Source organism: Syngnathoides biaculeatus, chromosome 22 (genome assembly GCF_019802595.1).
Source record: "Syngnathoides biaculeatus isolate LvHL_M chromosome 22, ASM1980259v1, whole genome shotgun sequence".
NCBI classification, from domain to species: domain Eukaryota; kingdom Metazoa; phylum Chordata; class Actinopteri; order Syngnathiformes; family Syngnathidae; genus Syngnathoides; species Syngnathoides biaculeatus.
The window spans coordinates 9,532,097-9,554,517 of NC_084661.1; the positions used below are offsets into that span (position 1 = coordinate 9,532,097).

A 22,421-nucleotide genomic window follows, 5' to 3' on the forward strand; every position below is an offset into this window, starting at 1 on the left:
GTTTTAACCTCTATACGCTTAAAATAAAAAAGCGCGAGGATGTCAGCTAGGTAGCTAAGCTATCCGTGTACAGTTACCAACTGAAGCATGTTTTGCAAGAATGTGACTTGACCTTTATAAAAAGGTCATTCGCTTCTATAAGGGCTGGTATTTATGAAATATGCGCCGATCTACTGCAGGGACAGTTTTGGTGGATTTTGTAATTGCTAAATACCAAAAAGCTAATGTTGACTTATTTACGGTCCTTCAACTTAGCGTTTCTGTATTATGTTCAAGAGGAAATTCAACTTGCATTCTGCTGTTAATATTAGTTCCCCGCCACACAGAGAATAAGGTCACACAAATATCCGTCCATTTTCTGAGACGCTTATCCTCACGGGGGACTCTGTAATGCTGGAGTGGAGAGCAACCTGAACGTGTTGCCAGCCAATCGCAGGGCACAAGGAGACAGACGACAGTTGCACTCACAATCACAACTAGGGGCAATTTAGAGTCTCCAATTATATTAATGCATGTTTTTGGGGTGTGGGAGGAAAATGGAGTGCCCGGAGAAAACCCACATATGCACAGGGAGAACGTGCACAGGCAGGGTTGGGATTTGAACCCAGGTCCTCAGAACTGTGAGGCCAACATTCTTGTACTGCACCACAGTCCTGTCCCATTCGTTAAAATCATTTTTCCTTATGAATGTACACACAATGTCTCATATTGACTGCAACAATTTTGAAAATTCCACGTTTTTGTGATGTTTTAATTGTGAAATTTGCGTGTTCATCTTGTGCCTGGGTGGGTTTTCTCCAGTTACTCCGGTTTCCTCCCACATCTCCAAAACAAGCTAGATTAATTGAAGACTCTAAATTGCCCATAGGTGTGAATATGATTGTGAATTAAATTTTTGTTGAAATGATTCAAAAACAATTTCCAAAACAACACAAAAGTTTAATCTTGTTTTATCCCTTCTGGGATTTTCTTTAGCTCTCTTGATGCCATTTTTAGCCCACAGAAATAGATTTTCATTATCTTGCATCAACTTCCACATATGTATAATACAAATACATTGTTTACCTTCATGGACAATTCAAGAAGAAGTTTCTCGTTTTGAAAATAAAATGTGTTTTTGTCAAGAAAAAGTTTGTAAATGCGATCATAAGTAAACCTTTTAAAAGTTAAAAAAATATTCAAACGACATGGATCAAAGAAAAACACTGCACTCCCACCAGCTGCCAAGTGTTTTTCTCTCATATTGTTTTAGAGATGTGGCAAAATGAGCTTGCAAAATACGTGCGGCTTTGGAGCACCTACTGTACCTCAGGTCAAAACTGTCCAATGTGTATCGCACCCTTGTTTTGCAATGTATAAATGGACGCCATATCATCACAATTGACTGTCTTCCACTGCACTCTTTTCTTGACATATGGAAAATATTTAAGAAAATGGTTCTGTTTTTTTTTTTGCCGTATTTTAGTCACACAAAAAAATAGTTGTTAAATTTAGCGACGACCACACTGCTAAATTGGGATGACTGGGCTTTTGTAAACTAGCTTCTCTCTGTTTGCAGCCTTGTTAATTTAAGCACGGCAGTGTGGCGACGCACTACAGAAGCTGCAAAAGAATCACCCTTACAAGTCGTCTAAATTTTATCGATTAAATCGGTCATCCCTATTATCAGGATTACATCTTATCTTGGTTTGTGTGTCGTAGGTTTGTTCGCTGTGAGCATTCAGCAGAAACTGGTGGGATGTGGTCCCCGATGCAAGCAGATGGCCCGTGGCCTTGTTCTGCTGCACAGGAGCGATCCTACATGCTGGATGACTTATCAGCACCTTAACTTCCTCAAACGCCAGGTAACTTTCCCGAGGCTCGCTATCTCTGAACTACTTTGTCACTTTGTATGTATAATTTTATGTAACTTTATGCACCTAGTATATATATATATATATATATATATATATATATATATATATATATATATATATAGAAAATGTTTTCATGTTGTTCTTATAAGTTCTTTTTTTTCTTACATCTTTTAGTGTTTATTTCAGCTATACTTTTGTATTTTTTTATTTATTATGTATTTCACTTTTTAAAATTGGTTATTTAATAGTGATGCATCACATTTTCAGCTTTCTGCTGTCATTATCTTTTATTTTTTTCAATTATTTTTTCTTTCCAGTGCTTTGTTACAACTGCGGGTGTTATGAAAGTGCAAGATAAAGTTAAAAAAAATTACATTGTTGTTTTCTTTATGAATTGCTGTTTTAATAAATATACCTTCTTGTATTTGTACATACATTGATATACTATAGAGAAGGCTATATTTTTCATAATAATTGCGTTTTCTTCTGCTTTTCTGTTAGTATGTGTCAAAGAATCTGGGTGCACTTCACCAGCGCGCCATTCCCAAGCAGGCGCCAGTGCTTGCGGACGCAGAAGAGAGCAACGGCGATGAGAGGCAGGTCCAAAGAATCCCGACCGTCGATCCTGCGGTGGAGGAATTTTCCACCTCAGTAATGTCTCAGGAAACAGCCAGCTCTGTGACGGTGTCAGACGAGACACCGCATGTGCAGGTGGAGACGGACGAGGCTCGGGAGGCACGTCTGGACCGACAGTGGAAGGAGCTGAAGGTGGAAGCGGCTGACTTACCCGACATCTACGCCCGACTCGCCAAAATCAAACTCACGGGTAAGCGGCCACGAATGTTTGAACGCTTAAAAATGCTCATTGTATGCAACATCAACTTTCTGTCCATTTCAGCACTCGTGGTCACGACGACGGCGGCCGGTTATGCTATGGCGCCGGTGCCCTTTGATCCTGTCATCTTCTTGGCGGCATGTCTGGGTACTGGACTCGCCTCCAGTGCTGCCAATTCCATTAACCAGGTGAGTTTGTATTAATGTAATAAGGCAGTGACTCACATAACGTAAAGATAGGGTTGGTCGATATGGCGTTAACATCACTTCTTATTTTTTTTACCCTTCGCTTACACAAAAAGCAAATCACACTTAAAATAAGTTTTGCTTTTTGTATTTCTCCTGTGTGGGATTTTTCTTTCTCCTCATGCCAAATAAGCTGTGAAACAAGTTTTTGTCCTCTGATCAACTTACACAGAAGAGATTCAAATGTTTTTTTCTTGACAAATCACAGAAAATAGTGCTTTGTCCAAGAAAATCTCCCGTTTGTCAAAACATGAACAGCAGAAATGTGTTTTGAAATTCGAAAAGGTTCTAAAAAAATAAGCATCCTAACCAATAGACATGAATTAAATTGATAAAATTTATTCATTGCCCAGCCCTACGTAAAGAGCGATTGGCTTCTTCATGCATTGAATTTTTAGCAAATAATACAAATTGAAGTCAAAGAGCTGCAATGAATTGTGTTGAATGACAGATTAGCATTATCGGCATTCAGTTCTTATAATTGGGACATGCAGTACTTGATTGATTAGGGGTGGGGGTGTATTAGTGTTTTGGTGACTTGTTCATATATCCATACGCACAGTATAGTGTATGTCTACTTCAGCCTCCATGAGTGAAAGTCATTTTTTTTCGACCCCCACTCACTCAATTGTCATTCATTTCTCATTTTGCTGTTTGAAAATTTGCTGTACCTTTCTATTGATCGTTTAGATTTTTTTTCCCATTGCCTTTTTCATGCACGCTATCACCAGCAAGTGCTTTCTCATTTTGAAAAGCAAAAAAGCTTTGTAGCTTTTAGTTCACTTCTGAGCGAAAAAGTACCCTTTCCGAAATCGCACCTACTTCATGTTAATCAATAAACAACCTGGGTGCTGGCCACATCCGTGATTTGGATGGAGGCAGTACAAAAGAACTTCTGCCCAACTATTGTGATGTGACTATGTTTACAGTATATTAACTCTTTGTAATCTTTATTTAAGTCACCCTAGTTCCATAAATAGCTTACAATCTATAGAAGTTTTCTTGATGGAAAAACAATGATTTTCACCCTTTTGTTATTTTAACCACATCCATCACAAATCTCAAGCATGCACGATGGTCCAGTCAGAGTAATTCGAGTCTGATTTAATGCGTTAATTTGCAGTTTTGATCAGTGACGTCATCGAAAAGAGAGTTTTTGAAAAGGAATAGACTCAAAGCCGTTTTGTATCAATATTTGCAAGTTTGTGACTTCGGTAAAGTAGGAAAGTTAAAGCAACCCTTTCAAATGAGATGCTAATTCTTAGACGATCCACTGAACCCCGTGGGAATTACTCACAAGATAACAAAACTATGAGCCCAGAACAGCAGAGACGAGATGGTTCACAGCTCCACAAAAAGCAAAGGAGTGTTCCCTTTTGATAGCATGGTTTTGGCCCTTGAGTGTATTTTTTTGGTGAAATTGTTCTCGGTTTCAGGTTTTTCAAATGTAATTTTGTTGCTTACAAAGATCAAAGTAGTCTCATGGTATCGACCACAAAACTCCTGCCAGATGCTGCTGTGTTGACGCCGTACCATGATTTGAAAAGTGTTTGTGTAATAAGTGACCTCAACCCCGCATTGCTGAGTCATCGCTCCGAGCCTCTAATTATTCGCTGGTTTTGACACAACAGTCCAACAACTACACCCACTTGTTTTTTTTTAAACAATAGTCATTGTGGATTTGAATTTAGACTATTTCCCAGATGAGGATCTTTGACGTCTTACCTTTTTTTCCTGTGAATCCCTTGTTTTAATCAATGAAAGAAGGCTCCAGCACTCCCGCGCTTGTGAGGATAAGCAGCTCAGAAAATGCATAGGATGGATCGTACAATTGGTATAGTAACTTAGAATACAATAATACATTTTCAAATAGTTGTTGGATGAAGAGCAGATGGGCTATCTATTGTTAATTATTTCAGGCACAACAATTTATATATAAAAAACGTAATTAATATATGCACGGGTTCATTTAACACTTTTTTTTGGAAAGCAAGGGAGACCCGTTAAAATAATTTTACATGACTTTCTTAAGGACAAGCGTTGCGTGTAGCTGTCAAGTGGTGTGGCCACAGAGCTTCTCTGTTCATGGGTGGAAAGAACCTCGCATCTCCTGTGCGTAGGCCCCCACAACACGTTGTTTGGTCACTGCAGGTGTGGAGGCCGTCGTCACCTTGCAGTCTGGCCACTACGTGAGCTAATTGGATAATTGAGTTCGAGCAGAGTTTCTAGTCAGTGTATAATAGACCCCTGGGGAGAAGTGTGAGGGCACCCCTGCTGCGTAATTCCACACCGAGTTGGCCTCGCCGTGTTTGCTTTGGAGCCGGCTCGTCTTGTGTGATTTTTGTTTCTCTGTTTTCTTTTGTGACTGCGCATCGTCTCCCGCCATGAGGCTGGCGCGCACGAGTGAGACCCCACAAGCCTCCCTCCCCCGCCTAGCTACTCTAAATTGTGTCCTGTTCAGGCATACATTTACCCTCCGCCTTGTCTGCATTTTGGCCGTAGGGAGTCGTTTGATTGGAGGAAGGCAAACCTTTTGGCTCATTGGCCACATTGACGTTTAAAATTTGACAGCTGGCGCAAGTCACAAGGAGATGCTTAGATATGTAAAATAAATCACTACAAAAAAGGCATTGTAGTGTTAATATTTAGATTTATGGGAACCGTGTGGTATTGTTGACCGCTTTTGTTTTGCCAGTGTATCCAAGTTTGGTATTTGTTTTGTTGTGGCAATTCTCAGAACAGCAAATGGCATCACATGGCAGGGATATCACTTGTTCACTTCAAGAAAAAAAAAAGCAATGGCACAACTGTACCCATTACTTGGTAATGTATGCCACAGATTAGAGTTCAATATTAGTGCAGAATTGACATGACAATACAGTATAGTAAGTACCTAAATAAGATCTCACTACACTTCTCCAAAATGTTAACGATGGATGGACGCCAGTTGTGCTCCATGAAGGCAACTGTGTGCGTGCATGTACAAAAATGCGAAAGAAAGTGGGGGGTTGATATTTGATATTTGGATTTTTATTTTCATTCATTTCTATTGTTCTTTAAATTTTAATTATTTCTTCCAGATGACTCTCTGGTCTGGACTGGTTGCTAATGAGTTGGAGGGCACATATAAAATAGCAACAGGGAACCTTTCACAGTGACACGGTCAATGGGGGGGGATGAACCCGCGTTGCCTAAATGGAAGTCAGGCCAGTGAACTGCTACACTATCACAGTGTGAACTCCCTGCACTGCTCTGTCTTTTCAATCATTATCACATTGTTTATGCTTGCCAAAATGTTAGCCAGCATGTCCATTTCCCCTATTGTGCAATTAATTGTGGTAGTTTTGCCCTAATTTTGCCATTTTGTAAGTGGATTTTTGTCGAAATGGTTTCTTGTGTGGCTTAAGCCTGTGCCACTCATACGGGTGTGTTGTTTCCCCGAGAAACTAGGTATTCTTTGTAAAATGAAGTTTCTTAAAGTTTTTCTTTATGAATATTGGTAGGAATAAGATGGCATTTAATGAATGCATGTATAAATCGTTGCTGGTACTGTATAAGGTGAAAAGCCACAGGGTGCCCATGCACACAGATGGCCAGACTTTCTTTATATATGATTTCTCACCATCAGTTACTACTCATTGAGACTTTATACATTTTTGCCCCACAGTTCAAATGAGTTTCCAGGTGTCTTAATAAAGGCTCGCAAAGATTTTTTCCATCAAAACACCGCACACAAAGGATAAAGAGTGACAGCAAACTTCTTATCACACTCTGGTTGAAATCAATGGTTTTTCTTAGGGATTGGTTCGGTTCTGTTGTTACCAATGGCACAGCTAAGGCATCGTGACAATACGAGGAGTTACTCAGTGTTGGAACTCAGAGGGAAATTGTTGCAATATTGAACAATTTTTTTTTTCAAAAAAAAAACAACTACAAACAAATCAAGTTACTTTTTGCGGCGTGATTAGAGACCTGTAGAATTTGTGAGACTCCCTCCAGTGGAGGAGATATTGACCCCTCTCCATCCAGACTAACTGTAAAGTGTATTTATTATTATTATTATTTTTTATCAGAAATTGACTTATTTTTCAAGCTAATCTGTGGTAAGACTGCAGTTGAGATGTCACAGTACTCAGAATTCATGAAGGTTAACTAACAGACGCAATTTGGTATAATTTCACGTTCGATGATTGGGCAGTCACACCTGACACCCAACTTTTTGTATATGAGACGTAAAAAAAAAAAAAAAATCTACTTTGCATCGAGTCCCTTTAAAGTTGATCAGAAAGTTCTAAAAATTACTCAAATTTGAGATTATGTACCCTGCAACTGATATGTGACCAGATCAGGGTGTAGTATACCTTTCCCCCAAAGTTAGGTGGAAAAGGCACCAGCACTCCCGCAATGTTGGTAGCGACGTGAGTAATTTCTGCGGAACAGTTTGTGGAAGTAGCAAAACTGAAGATTATCCTCGTGAAGGCAGATTTTTGTTTTGTATAAAGGATCTCATGGGGATTTTGCAAGTGTATCCAATCTTGCGGCACTTTAAGGATTGCAACCTCGTCATCATCACGTAATGGCACCAATTTCCATTGAAGGTGCCCGCCATTATTGTTACTATTGAAAAAAAAAAAGGGGGTTGCTGTGGCAACCGGCACCTGTTACATTTACTTTCGGTACCAACAAAGCAACGGGCCATCAATCGGCGCTTTCAATCAAGGCTCCAAATGGCCTCCCGGATGTAATAACCACATCGTTGTGATGCGTCGCTTGTAGCGGTGGCCATCTTGTCGTATGGCTTAAGGCAAACTGTCCATGGAGGGGGAGTGGGAGGGAGTTAAGCTTTAAAGGTCAAGCACCTGACATGTTTGCCAAATCCCAGACTCAACTCGGAAGTCTTCGTTTTCTCAGTGCAGATGCTGTGCTCATTTTGCTGAAGCTTAGCTAAAACAAAAGCGCACGTTGATCTTTGACTTGAGCGCCTTTGATGCTCACACCCTCATTGACGACACTTGGAGGGTCCTTGTATTTTGTTTTAATTGCCACGCAAAGAGGACTCCTCGACAGCCCTCTCCCATTTTGGATGAATCTTTAACGAAGCTGCCTCGTTTTAGGCTTAATTTATTTAAAGCCTTTTTGTCTCGTGTCCATATGAACTGTACAGATCTCCCGCAGCCTCAGATGGCAGACAGATGCTTTGCTTTGATAAAGACAAAAAGCAGGTCCGTCAAATAAACCCGCCTCCAGCGGGGGAAAAGGTTACCCACATTAGCATATAAGCGAGTCTGATCCTAATTGGACTGTATGGGAAAGGAGGTTACACAGTTTAACTAGTACCTGTTTAGCTGCTGATTTTATTTCCAGGACTCAATAGATACCAAACTAGATTTTTCAGGATGCATAGTAGAGCTGGGTGATATGGCCTAAAAAAATGAAATGCGGGTGGGTGGGGCTTTTTGGGGGAGGGGGAGTGGGCTATAAAAATAAGGTTTCGAGTTTAATAGATTTGTTTTTCCTCATGCAAAACAGGGAAATGATAATGTAATTTATAACCAATAGGTGACCTGCAAAATATGAGTGAGTTGGAAGCACATCCTGTTTCTGCGGGTCAAAATGTTTCTAATAAATCACTGCTTTTGTGATGCAAAAATGGCTACGTTGAGCACTCTGGCTCAATGATTGCATTTCAGCAGGCTTCTTTTTTGTCATATGCAGAGCAATGTGAAAAAATCCTCTCAGGTCTTTTATGGAGAATTAAAGTCAGTAGTATGTTGAAAAATAGTCACTAGAGGGGTTTTAAGAATGTCTAGTCAACACTGACTGCTTTTGCAGGCTCTCGGCCCTCTCTGTTCGTAGCTGTGTTAGTGCAAGCAGTGCACATCAGCGAGAATACGCTTTGAACGGCCAGCACATCTGATTCTGAGGACACTGATGAGAGTGAAATGTCATCATGTAGAGGCTGAAATCTGTCTGGACAAAAACATTGGCATCTCCACTGTGTACGTGAACAAGAACCAGTGCAGCCAGTAGAAAAGCTACAAAAACAGGAGACTAGTCTCTTCGGAATGAATTAATATAGTTTAATGAAAATTTCATTTTAGAATTAACTTGTCAATGTGAGTCAGTTCTTGTGATAGAGTGTTAGCCTGACCACCAATCACAGATTTATTTTTTTTATATATACAGTACAGCATCTGTTCTCGACCACAATCCGTTCTAGAAGACGCTTCGAGAAGTGATTTGTTCAAAAACTGAATCGATATTTCCCATTACAATGAATGGGAAAAAGAAATGATGCATTCCAAGCCTAAAATAATTGGGCTTTTTAAAGCTTTTTTTTTTTTTTTTTTTTTTTAGCTTTTCCTGATAATAAACTTCATAGTAGGAATACATGAATAGTTTAAATACTTTATATAATAAAATAATGTAAGAAATATATTTATTTCTTGCTTAAAATGTATGCTTTAGTAGTAGAGTAGGCTAGGCTGGGAGTGCATTACCGTATCTGTAGCGACTCCCCCCCCCCCCGCCTTGTAAACATTTTTTTTCTGAACAAAAGTGCAGAATAACTTTAAACAAGCAATAATGAGGGGAAAAAAGCTAACATTTAATTTTTTTATTTTTACAAAAATAACACCTCAAAACATTAACTCGTAACTCAAGTTAACGAAATCTTTGAAACAAAACAAAAATGCAGAAATGCTAATGGAACAGAGCATCATTGAAGTTCACAAGAAAAAAGCAATGCAAAACTATCAATTGACTCACCCCCTTTTAACAAAGAATGAATCTAGTGTCACTTGTCTTTTAAGCACTTTTCTGAAGTGGCTCATCACAACATCATTAAAATTTTGCAGTGCTCTGCTACCATTCTGCTTTTTTGGGGTGATGAAGTTCTACAAAATTATGGATTTCAATCCATTTGCACAGATAGCTTTGATATAAGCACTTGGGACGTCCTTTTTGCCTTTAGCCTCATCAGACGACCTCTCCTCCTCCAACATCTTCTTCTGCTCCTCCTGAAGGTGCAGGAGTTCGTCAGTATTGAGCTTCCACTTCTCTTCTTTGGAGCCATGATGGGAGTTAATAGTCCTCAATCGGAAGAAGAAAAAAAAAACCCCGGACTCTATCTGTCTCTACCCGGACACGGGAGGCTGCGTTATACAGAATAACAAAGCGCGTCGTGGGTGGTTCAGCTGTTTGCGCCGTGCGTGTTATGTTATTTCCATTTTTTTTTCAGGGGTTCGTTCGAATTCGCAATAACAAAGCGCATGGTGGGTGGGTCAGCTGGTCGGGCCCTGCGAGTTATATTTACAGGTTTTTTCCAGCGGTGTGGGAATTCACAACAAAGCGCGTCGTGGGTCAGCTGGTCTGGTTATTTCCGGGTTTTGTTGGGGGCGTTCGAGTTCCGATTTTCATTCTAAAACAGAAGCAAAAAAAATCTCTAAATTTTCGTTCAAAAACTGATTTGTTTGAAAACAGGGACGTTTGAGAACCGAGGGTGTAATGTATAATGAATACTTTCTTTACTTCTAAGGCCAAGGTTATGTCACTGAAGATGACCTCAAATGTCAATATTTCTGGTCAAGATGGTTTCCTGCAAGCTTGTCAGGGCAACGGCATCCCCAACGTGCGGTGGCCTTTCGCGTATACGCTTTATGGACAGGTAGAGGCCCGGCTCCCTGCCTCTGTGATGGGCCTTTTAGTTGAAGACACAAAACACTGTGATTATGAGCATTACCTCTGAAATCCCGACAAAAGCCAGACTCGAGTCAGAAGAAGGAACCACCCATATGAAGGGCGTCTGACGTTGGCAAACCTTTCTGCACCTCTGTCGCTGTATTTGGCAACAGCTGAGCCAATGTGCAGAAACAATTTGTAACGTGTCGTGGTGTGTTTTCTTTGCGGTGTTCTCAGCGGGTAATGAAAGTGACGTTTGATCGATTGCTGTCATATTTTACCGCTTGTATCAACATTTTTAACACGCATTGTGTTGTCCTTGCAGGATGTTTAATTCAGGATTTTAGTTAAGAGAAAAATGCATTGCTTCATCATTATTATGCCAAATAAATACAAATTTTGTGGGCTTTTTTTTTTTAACATTTAGTTTTTTTGGAGCGGAATGACACAATAGTTTAAAAAAAAAAAACTCATGTCCAAGCAACCATTTTCAGGGATCCAATAAAGATGAACTTTGAAATGTACATCATAACTTCATGACTTCAAGAGAACTTTTCTATGTTGGGCAGGAGTAAAGTTTAGTCTGGGCTGTTAGTGGTAGTTATGTGTACATGTTCTGTGCATTTTTTTTCCTGAAATCAAATAATCTGTAAGACATTTAAAGTTATAAAATATGTTTGAAATTATATGAATTTTTGGTGGGATTATAATTCTTGGTAAAATGTAGTAAAGGTTGAAACTATTAATTCAGGCAATAAGAAACTTTTTTTCTAAGACAATTCTTGGCAGGGGTCAGGGAATTATTTTACTTGTACACAAGTTTGGTGATTTATCAGTCTGGTGTAATTGGCTCTGATCTCTATCAAGTAGTTTGATATAAAGAAGGTCCCCTCATGAGCAGATATATCCACTGTCTTGCTGCCATATTCTCACAAGATATATTTTGGGTGTTTTTGCTAATTATGGAGAAACAAAGACAGTGTGAGAGTTATGCAGTTGTGATGTTACAGTAGATAAGGGATGAATTTTTGCAGGGCTAATATTTAGGTCATGTATTTTTTTATTTTTTTTTTTTCAACATATGTACTGCATGTGTATTGTTGAATCTTAACTTTGGCCTCCGCTCTATTTAAAGGGAAGTCAGCCTTAGGGAAGTGGCGACACTAAAACGTGTGAATAATTGACAAAGGTAGATGCGCTCGTGGAAGCGATGCCCGTGAGACAACAGTGCACGCTCGTTTCAAGCCCGACTTTTCTGGAAATCAAAGTGCACCGCGACAAAGTCAGCACTTCTGTTTGTTCACCAAGCATCATCTATAGAATTAGGCGCCCCCCCTCTCCCCTCCAAACTCTATTTATGTATGCATTCGTTTGCAGCTTCTCTTCTGAGCAAAAATGAGTTGACATCTTTGGAAGTTTTTTTTTTTTTTAACTCATTTGGACGCAATTTAAGGCTCATTACCAGCCTGCACTCATTACTGGCCTGCCTACATCCCTCCATCTCCCCACACGTCAGTGCTTTTAACACATTTTAGTTATTCTACTAGAAGCTGCCATTCATTGTCCTCCCACTCAGATTTAATTGCTTTGCAAGACCAGTGTGCATATATGTGTGTGTCCACACAGGAGAGTGCGGAACACTATCTTTGAGTAGCTCACCCATATGAGGTTGACGATATGAGGATGAAACGGTTCTTTCTTGTCTTCAGCAAAAAAGTTGCTCCTTTTCCTGCCCGTGCCCACCTATTATCGCTTAAATTTTGCCTTCTAATTACTACCTCGGTGGGCAGGAGAAGCCCATTCAACTGTAATAATGGCTCTTTAGCCGCCTGCTGTGGTATGGCTTTGGTTAAATGCGATTGGTTGCATACAATACAGCAAGATGGGAATATATATATATTTTTTTACCAGCCCTATTTAGTGTGAGGACAGTAATGATTTTTCTTAACACCACCATCACATCAAGCCAATAAAAACCCTCGGAATATGACACAGTTACTATGGGCTCAGGCAGCTCCTCCAACCTCCTGACCACCGCCGTTAGCGGCTGCAATGCTGTGATTGGCAGAGAACCGTTGGCGGCGGTTCAGCTGGCACGCACTTGATTAACAGTGAGAGTACAGGACACAGTGAAGTGCTTAAATCTCCTCGTGTTAGTTGGACAACTAATGCGAGCCGTGCTGAGGATCGGCCGCTTCACTGGTGAAAATACAACTGGTAGGATGGAGATTTTGGAGAAAGAGAGTGGCTAAAATTAGAACATTCTTTTTTTGCATTTGATCAAGGGACGCTTTGTTTTACATCCAGTCAATCACATAAAGGAACATTTTCAGAGTGAGGCTTAAAATAATAGAGCATCTATTTTTGTTTTATGTTGACCACCACAGGGAATAAATTATGTCGAAGTTTGTTAGACATACCGAGTGCAACTTATTACTTTTGTCAGTTCTGTTGCACTAAGAATAGTTGTTGTATTCACGCATGATATGCAAACTTGAATTTCAACATTTTCTTTCTTTTGGAAAAAGATATCCACCCAGATTATCAATCTCTACATGACCCTCTGGGTATTACTGCTGTCATAAAGTTGACATTTCTGCTACCGGGTGAAAGGGGGAGTGGATGATCCCAAAAGTCAAGAATTAAAACAGCTTGTTTACGTTATCGTTGCTCCATTTTTGTTGCTGCCATAGGGCCTACACAACCTACTGCAAAAAAGTAGTTATGTTAACGACAAAGTATCGAGTAAAATTTTAGAACTTTTGAGGCCAAGTCAGTCATTTCTCACCTACGTATGATTGCTTGTTATTCCTCATAAGCCAAATTATGTAAAATTTACTTTATCTGTGGTGTTTTTTTTTTAGACCTTGCAATGGTAGAAATCAGTCTTTTTTTCCCCAAGTCAAATCAAGGACATTCATGTGAAACTATGTGCAAGTTTAAAAAAAAATGAAAACATTTGATGATTTAAGTTGATCAAATTTTAGAATTTTCAAGTGATTGTTGATTGTTCTCACTGGCTGATCTCTTATGATGAAACGCAAAACACAGCTCATTTACGTTACCCCAATTTTTTTTTTTTTTTAAACCTGTAACTGGGACAAACAATGATTGACTAAGGATCCACTTAATATGTTGTCGCATGTTTTATTTTGCCAACACAGCTATCACAAAACGGCCCATGTGCCGTTTTTTAAACTATTATTGTTATATAACTACAGGTTTAAGAAATCCAAATGTAAGTCCTTTTTTTTTTAGATTCAATCATATTTTAGACTTGGGTGTTGGTGCTTCCATTCATGATGATTCTTGTTATGCTAACAGTATTTACGAATTTGTCAAATATTTTACTAAGTGGTTTGTCTGTGGCTTTTGCCGTCATTTGAGCAGCAAAATTTAAGGATTAAGTGTAGGTTTTTTGAAAAGATAATTGAGGTCTTTTTTAAGGACCCCTGACCACCCTGTATCCAGCCATCTAAAATGCAGGAGTAAAACTATTGGAAACTACCAAGTTTTATTTAATACCGCAGTAATTATGACCATGACAGATCTTAAATCATAACTTCTGAGATTCAGTCAAAATACAAACGACACCCTGAAAAAAAATTCTTGAGTTGAATCCTTTGGTGGAATGTCTCGTGATTTTGGACTATTGGGCTGGATTCATGTACCGTGGTTTGGCATCGTTTTTGTAGCACGAACTCGACAGTTGTTGCTGCTGACGCGCTTGCTTTTTCACTCCAGTCCAAATACGTGGGCTGCGCCAGAGGAGCAGATTCCTTTGCCTCTCTGTGTTCTCCCGTCTCAGCCTGGCTAACAAGGGTGCTTCAGTTGGACTATCAGTGTCGCGTCATATCACTCTTGAGGAGAATGCTTGTGTTTAAAATAATGAAGCTTGCTGATAACTATGCAGGTGTATGTGACAAGCAGTCTGAAAGGCTCTTAATTGTCTTGGGGTGCAGCTGAGTGTTTAGATGTTCGGTATGCAGGCTGCATTTCACTATACAGATGTCAGGGAGGACTACTTCATGCACACATCCTTGCATTTATAAACAAGAAAGGCCAAAGGAACATGGATGGCTCTTATCAGAAATGTGCTTTAAAGAGGTTGTTCATTGTTGAGCGAAGGGTTGTGCCACTCAACAATATCACAGGTTATGTTCATTTTTGCTCAGAAAAATGGTGGCTTTTCAGAAATTCTACCCGTTAAAGTCTTTTTACACAGCGCTAGACCATCTGCAGACCGTATGATTTGTCCATGAGTTTATTGGTGCAGACACAGTGAGACTTGCAAAGATTGCTACCCAGCAGCATGTCCACCAGGGGGGACAGCAAGCCTGGAGTTTTCCGGCGGCATCTTGAAATGAGCTGTCAAACATCTTGCCAAAAATGATTCTTGTGGAGGCGACGCTTCTTCACTGTCTGGACGGGTACGAGTGACAGTGGTAACATGCTCCTGGCAACAGGGTTGGCAATTGCAATACAGTATTTATGTATCATCGTATTAAAAGGCACAGTCTCAGTTGTGGGTGCAATTTCTGTATTAATGGGAGCAGGCATGGTGTAGCTCACGGAGCAGTCAGGAACAATTGCACGTTTATTTTTGTAAGTAAAAGAACAGGTTTAACATTTTTTCCTGCACAATGACTGGTGGAAGCAGGTCTCCTATCAACATGCCATCCTCACTCAAACCAAAGTTATTACACCATAGCAGGCAGAAGAGCACAACCACCAGACAACAAAACAATAAGAACGAGTGAGGAAATACATGTAATTGAGACAAAACATGTAAAGGTTTAGTGCCGCAAAGCATGCTGGAGGGGCCTTCCGGTGGCGGTACAATATGCTAGCTAAAAACATACGGTAGCATGCCTGCATGCTACTTAAAAAGGCAGTGGGAGGGGCCCGATGACAGCTGGGATTGGGTCCAGCACTCCCGTGACCCTCGTGAGGATAAGCAGCTCAGAAAATGGATGGATAAATGCGGTGGAGCCACGTATATATTAACTTCCACAGTTAGTTGTAAGACCTATACTGCATTCCTCCCACATATTCTATATAATTTCTCCTTGCAGGAAAAAAAGGCAACCCTTCATTTTTTCACATTTATTACAGTAGGCAGTACATATGCTCTCTTAGAATCATTTTTATTGTTTGTCTGACAAAGGAATCTCCTTTCTGTGGCCTTAGGATGATCGAAAATACCATATTTTCCGCACTATAAGGCGCGCCGCATTATAAGGCGCACCTTCAATGAATGGCCTGTTTTTTTTATAACTTTTTTCACATATAAGGCGCACCACTTTATAAGGCCTGCGGTACAAACGATACAGTAGAGGTTGGGGTTATGTTATGCATCCCAATAGATGGCGCTGCACTAAAGGCCCAATATTGATCCATACATAAGGCGCACCGTATTATAAGGCGCACTCTCGGCTTTTGAGAAAATTAAAGGCTTTTAGGTGCGCCTTATAGTGCGGAAAATACCGTAACCATTTAAATTTTGGCAAGCCTTTGAATCCTGATGTGTGTTTAAAAGGTCCCGAGCATGATCCCCTGCAAAATTCAACAGCCCAGAAATTACCCCCTACACTCATTTCACGGGAAGATTCTCAACGACTTATGCCCAAAATTGAAAAAGAAGTCAGCTGTTTTGGTTTGAAGCAATAAGTTGGGGGTGAATTCCATAATCTTCAAACTTTTTCGCCAACACCAGCATCGCATCACAATTTGATAACCTTTTCATGGATTCGCCATGAAAAAGGGATGCGATTGCTACTGGCAGGTTTGTCAGCTTCACAGGTGGCCAAAGAATTGTGTGGAAGTCAGCAAAAAATGTAAAAGATGTGGCTGAAATTGCACTTGAAGTCAGCCACCCACGCAAAAAAAATTAAACATTTGGTGTGAAGTCGCTATTTTATCCCAAACCTCATAAGAGGGGAATTGCAAAAGCTGCTTTTGACGAGCATGACATCAAAGTTCAATGATCATTTTTGAGGGTTTGCCTTTCCTAAAGGGGAGGGAGCCCCTGTTTATTAATGTTTGCATCTTAAATTCGATTTGTATTTATCTTAAACCTCCTCCACATTACATGCCAAGGCCTGTTTGATCTTCCAAACTGTTTAATTTTAACAGCAGTGCCCTTTCAAAATCACCTTCATACAACCTTGTTCTCGGCTGTTTGCGTTGAGTGTCTGTTTAGTTTCGTGTTCTCGCCCGTCAGGACCATTGAAGCGACTGGTGACGAGAGCTTAATCTGAGTAAATCTCACTGGTGTTTGTTTGTGGAACGGCCAATCAGAGGGTCGGTCGCAGTCTTGAACGAGGCCTTTTGAGACTGCCGCCCCTTTTCTCCAGTAAGATTTGGCTCCTCCAACAGGTGACGTCCTGACAAGCGTCGACGCTGTCCCATTGTCTTGTTTACTGTAGTCCTGAACACCTGTGCTTGCTTCAAACGAGTCAAGAGGAACGTCGTGTTTGGACCGGCGGATGTTTCTGCGAGCCAAAGCCTTCCAGCTGCTCAGCTGTGTGTCTGTTTTCCTGTGCACACATGCTTAACTTTAAAGGCCCTATAAAAGCACCAAAAAAAATCTTTTTAATTTGACACACCCCAGAGAGGTGTTGTTTGCTAAGTCTGCTCAAATTTGAATGATTAAAAAAAAAAAGATCCCTAATTATATATATATATATATATATATATATATATATAATATATAAAATGAGGCTTCCAAATCATGAAAAATAAAACCTGCCCTCGAGCTGCAGGGCTGTGCAGACATGTCCGCTGAATGCTCCCCTTCAGCTGTCTCACAGACTTTGTAGTTCACACAGCAACAAGGTTACTGCCACTGTGTCTGTTAAACGGTTAGCATTCCCCGATGCATTAGGTACACGAACACAAAATCAAGTAATGTTGTGGAAGATTTGGAAGAGTGGAAGGTGTACTAGCTTAGAGGGCTTGCTGAATCGGTAACTTGTGAGGCCGTGCGCTAGTGCAAGTAATAATCTTTCCCTGAAGTGAACTTTGGTCTATTTTTTCACAAACTGATACTAGTGGTCAGTCCACTCACTTTGACAATGTAATGTTTATGGCTGAAAAAGCATATTTTCCTGAAAAGCGGTGGTTTTTGGAGATGTAAGATTTTTGCCAAAAACAAAGAATCTTGAGTTGTACAGGTGAGACAAGGCAACCTCAGCAAGCAGATACCTAAAGTCAAAAGTTCCCAACGTGTCCATAAATAATTGCTTTTGCAAGGGTCCTCTGTCCTGACTAATAAACCTAAATTGCAGGAAAAAAAATCGATCAGTTCCTCAGCCTTAAATTTTTTTTTTTTTTTTTTTTTTTTTTACCCCTTTGGTATTTTGATTTTGCAGCGGAATCTCTGATCATACAGATTCAATTTCCGAAAATGTCCCAATTCATCATCAACGCTGAAGTTTCGAAACCCAGATTGTTGACATCGTCAACATTTCAGGAACATCCTTTTTATCTTCAAGGGTTTTTTTTACAGTGTGTGTGTGCGCGTGTGTAGGAAGAGGCTGCGGTGCAGTCTGTTATCAATAGACCTCTGCTGCTTGGTTTTGGATCACGTTCAGCTATAATAGCTCAAAGGATCTACTGATCTTCTTTTAACTTCCCCCGTCGCCTGTTTTCTGTCCTCGTCTGCGACGTAATTGTCCTTATGCTTGTGTTGTACGTGTGTGTGTGCATATAGCAGAATAGACTCCACCTCAGTTCATATTTGCTTATGTCATTGTTTTGATATTTTAAGTGACTATTAATAGTAATTATATTGCAAAACTTATTTTAAAGTGTGCATACACCATAATGTGTACGCAGCAAAACACCTTAATGGTCGAGTCTTTTTCTACCTGTTGCCGGGAAAATTTACTTATTTAAAAAGTATGAATGTTATTGAAATTTGCCAACACGCAAATGGAGCAAATATTCCAGTGCTGTCACAGTTACACTGTAACACACCGGGGGTGTCGAGCGGAAACAATAAAAAAATGGGCCGGGCGGTCGGCTGATGTGAACCAGATGAGCCTGGTTGGCTATAAAGACAAAATAAAATGAGACAAATAGTGCAGGGGACCGCAAAGATGCTGGACGGACTTTGGCGTTGGCTTATTGTTTTTGTTCAATTGAGAGACCATAAACAGTTCGCTTTGACATCCTCCTAAGTGAAATGTTTTGCTTTAAGAATTCACCACACTTTTTTTTTAATTATTTGCAACGACACACACAAGATTTTACTTTCCTGTAAATCAGTTGACCAGAACGGAAGTCAGAGTAATGATTATTTCTTAGAATGTCATTATGACTGTGCTTTTTGTAAACTGCTCGCAGCCATGTTAGTGGAAGCAGTGTACATTAGCGCTGCACTTTGAAAGACAAAAACATCTAAAAAAAAAAAACATATCCTAACAAATAAACACATAAATCTTATATGTATATGAGCTATTGCACTCCAGAACGATTTAACTACATATTGCTTTATCCTTTTGCTTTATTGCAAGTATTCTGACTTTTGTTTTTCCATCGCGATGAGAAAATCGGTAGACAAATCGATGCTTTTCTCTCCGAGACATCAACTTGGCCGAGGTCCTACGCGAGCGCCGCTTCAGCGCAACTCTCTTTCGACGCTCCTCTCAACAAATTTCCTGACCTAGGAAATAGAATTAACACCTCCGCCCCGTTCTCCAGGTCCCACGGCCACATACGCAGCTGCGCGGATCCAAAAGGAACAGAACTTTAAAAGCACCACCATTGTGGGCGTGTGATGCATTTCAGTGGCCCCGCTATTTCCGCCGTAACTCTTGTGGTTCTCCTGCATTCCGAGCATCATCGAATGGTCATCAAATTTCATCACGTTCGAAGTTGCACTATTTTGATATACACCATTATAAATAAAATGTCTGTTTTGTCATGTTGTCGGCGGTTATTAGGAAGGGAATTGGCTGAATTTTACGCAGATATTCACACTGGCTTAATCTGTTTTCTTCATTAGTGCAAGGCTGTTATGAGGAAATAAAAAACATACACGCAGACACACACACACACACACAATAGTTAGTTCCTGTATTTAAGCACCCCATGTGTTCGCGTTTTAGTCACACATTGCCAATCTCGTGGGAGCACTTTGAAGCGTTCTCCAGAGCGGACCATAAAACAGGAGTATAAGTAGTTTTTCCACAGACTTGTATCCCACAACACACACACACTCGCACACAACACCAGCATCACCTCCCACCATCCAGGCTCCACCTTGAGGCCATTTAGGCTTGAGTGTAGGGTGAGTGGTAAGAAGCCTGATGCCCCTTAATTTTTTTTTTTTTTTGCCAACAAAGCTAGTTCCAGCAGTGTGAACCGTGGTTTGTGTGTCTACCATCAGTAGACCCACAAATTTTAAAAAAAAAAAGTCTTAAAGAACACAGGCCTGAAAGAGACAGGAAGTCTAACATTTTGGATCAAAGCAGCCAATTTGGTCGTTCAGAGTTCTGTACTTCATAGACAAACTCATCCTGGAGAATTTGTTTGATTGCTATCAAATTTGAACCATGTACTGAACACTGTGGGATATAAATTTAGGATTTTTGTTACAGTGAAGAAAATAAATATTCGAAAACCCTGCTATATTGCAAGTTCTCCCACTTGGAAATCATGGAGGGGTCTGAAATTTTCATCATAGGTGCATGTCCACTGTGAGAGATAATATAAAAAAAAAAAAAAATCCAGAAATCACAATGTATGATTTTTTTTTTTTCATGATTTATTTGTGTGATACAGCTGCAACTAAGTATTTGAACACCTGTCCATCAGCTAGAATTCTGACCCACAAAGACACGTGAGTCCGCCTTTAAAACTCCACCTCCACTCCATGTGGTATCCTGAATCAGATGCACCTGTGTGAGGTCGTTAGCTCCATAGAGACACCTGTCCACACCATCCAATCCGTAAGACTCAAACTTGTAACATGGTTAAGACCAAAGAGCTGTCCAAAGACACCAGAGAGAAAATTGTTCAACTCCATATTTCTGGTAAGGGCTGCGGAGAAATTGCCAAGATGCTTGGTGAAATAAGGTCCACTGTTGGAGCAATCATTGGAAAATGGAAGAACCTAAACATGATGGTCAATCCAATCGAAGTGGAGCTCCATGCAAGATATCACCTCGTGGGGTGAGGAATCAGCCCAGGACTACACGACAGGACTTGGTCAATGACCTGAAAAGAGCTGGGACCACTGTTTCCAAGGTGACTATTGGTAATACACTAAGACGTCATGGTTTGAAATCATGTATGGCACAAAAGGTTCCACTGCTTCAACCAGCACATGTCAAGGCCCATTTTAAGTTTGCCAATGACCATTTGGATGATACAGAGGAGTCATGGGAGAAGGTTTTGTGGTCAGATTAGACCAAAATGGAAGTTTTTGGTCATCATTCCAGTAACCGTGTTTGGAGGATGACGAATAATGAGTTCCATCCCAAGAACACCATCCCTCCTGTGAAGCACGGGGTGGTAGCATCATGCTTTGGGGGTGTTTTTCGGCACATGGGGCAGGACGACTGCATTGTATTAAGGAGAGGATGACCGCGGCCATGTATTGTGAGATGTGGGGGAACAACTTCTTTCCCTCAGTCAGAGCATTGAATATGGGTCGTGGCTGGGTCTTTCAACATGGCAATGACCCAAAGGACACAGCCAGGAAAACCAAGGAGTGGCTCCGTAAGAAGCATATCAAGGTTCTGGCGTGGCCTAGCCAGTCTCCAGACCTAAACTCAAACCCAAATCTTTGGAGGGCGCTGAAACTCCGTGTTTCTCAGTGACAGCCCAGAAACCTGTCTGATCTAGAGAAGATCTGTGTGGGTCAAAATCCCACCTGCAGTGTGTGTAGACCTGGTGAACAACTACAGGAAATGTTTGACCTCTGTAATTGCAAACAAAGGCTACTGTACAGGGGTCCTTCAAAGAGTACCATTTTAATATTTGTTGTATATTGTCAAGTATAGCAGCAAAGTTTGAAATAGGGACAAGTCAACTCCATAAGTGAAGTGACGTCCTCCCTTCCTGAGGTTATCAGCACTAAAAATAACATTTGAGGACATGTCATCTTGAATGTAAATAAATGTTGCTTCAGTGGCAAAGCGCGGCTGCACTACATCAACGTGACAGTCACTTACTGCTGTTTGAGGGGGAGAGTTGTACAACAAGTCACTTATGTATGCTGTATACACACTATTAGTATTCTTGGTGTCTCTCATACAGTGGTGTGCTTTGTTTTTCCGCAGTACTTTGAGGTGCCCTTTGACTCCAACATGAACCGTACGAAGAACCGTCCACTTGTCCGAGGACAGATCAGGTACAAACGGTTGTTTGCCAGCACCCTCAGAAATTACAGATTTATACAAAATGTGAATTCTAAGCAGTGCAGGATTAAAGGACTAGTGCTAAATTTAAGGTTTAGTTATGAACTTGGTCTAAAGGGACACAAGTGGTTACTTTTACCCCAAACCGGCAATGCCGTCAGCCAAGTGGAAAAGGTTTTTGTAGTCAAGAGGAAAAACAATAAATACATAAAATGGTGCTACGATAATTTTAAACTACCTGTAATGTCATTTACTACAATAAATTAAAACAAAAATATTTCATGTATGTGTAATGAACTGAGTCTGAAATTTGCCATAAACAGGTCACGTGGCCCTTCATACGATCGGTCCTCACGAAGTAGCCCTCAGCCTCAAAAAGGTTGCTTAAACCCTGCGTTAGCGCGGTGCTAGTGTTAGCGCAGCAGCGCTAGCGTTA

General features: G+C 40.5%; 1 protein-coding gene across 1 annotated transcript in view; it reads left to right on the forward strand.

Annotated features, from left to right (window-relative positions):
• The window catches only part of LOC133495137 (protoheme IX farnesyltransferase, mitochondrial), a 57,694-nt gene that overhangs the window by 32,124 nt on the left and 3,149 nt on the right, over positions 1–22,421 (forward strand). The window contains exons 5-8 of the mRNA XM_061809401.1: positions 1,702–1,844; positions 2,358–2,682; positions 2,755–2,879; positions 21,908–21,978. Coding sequence (XP_061665385.1) covers positions 1,702–1,844; positions 2,358–2,682; positions 2,755–2,879; positions 21,908–21,978 — 664 coding nt within the window. The remainder of the gene's footprint in view (positions 1–1,701; positions 1,845–2,357; positions 2,683–2,754; positions 2,880–21,907; positions 21,979–22,421) is intronic.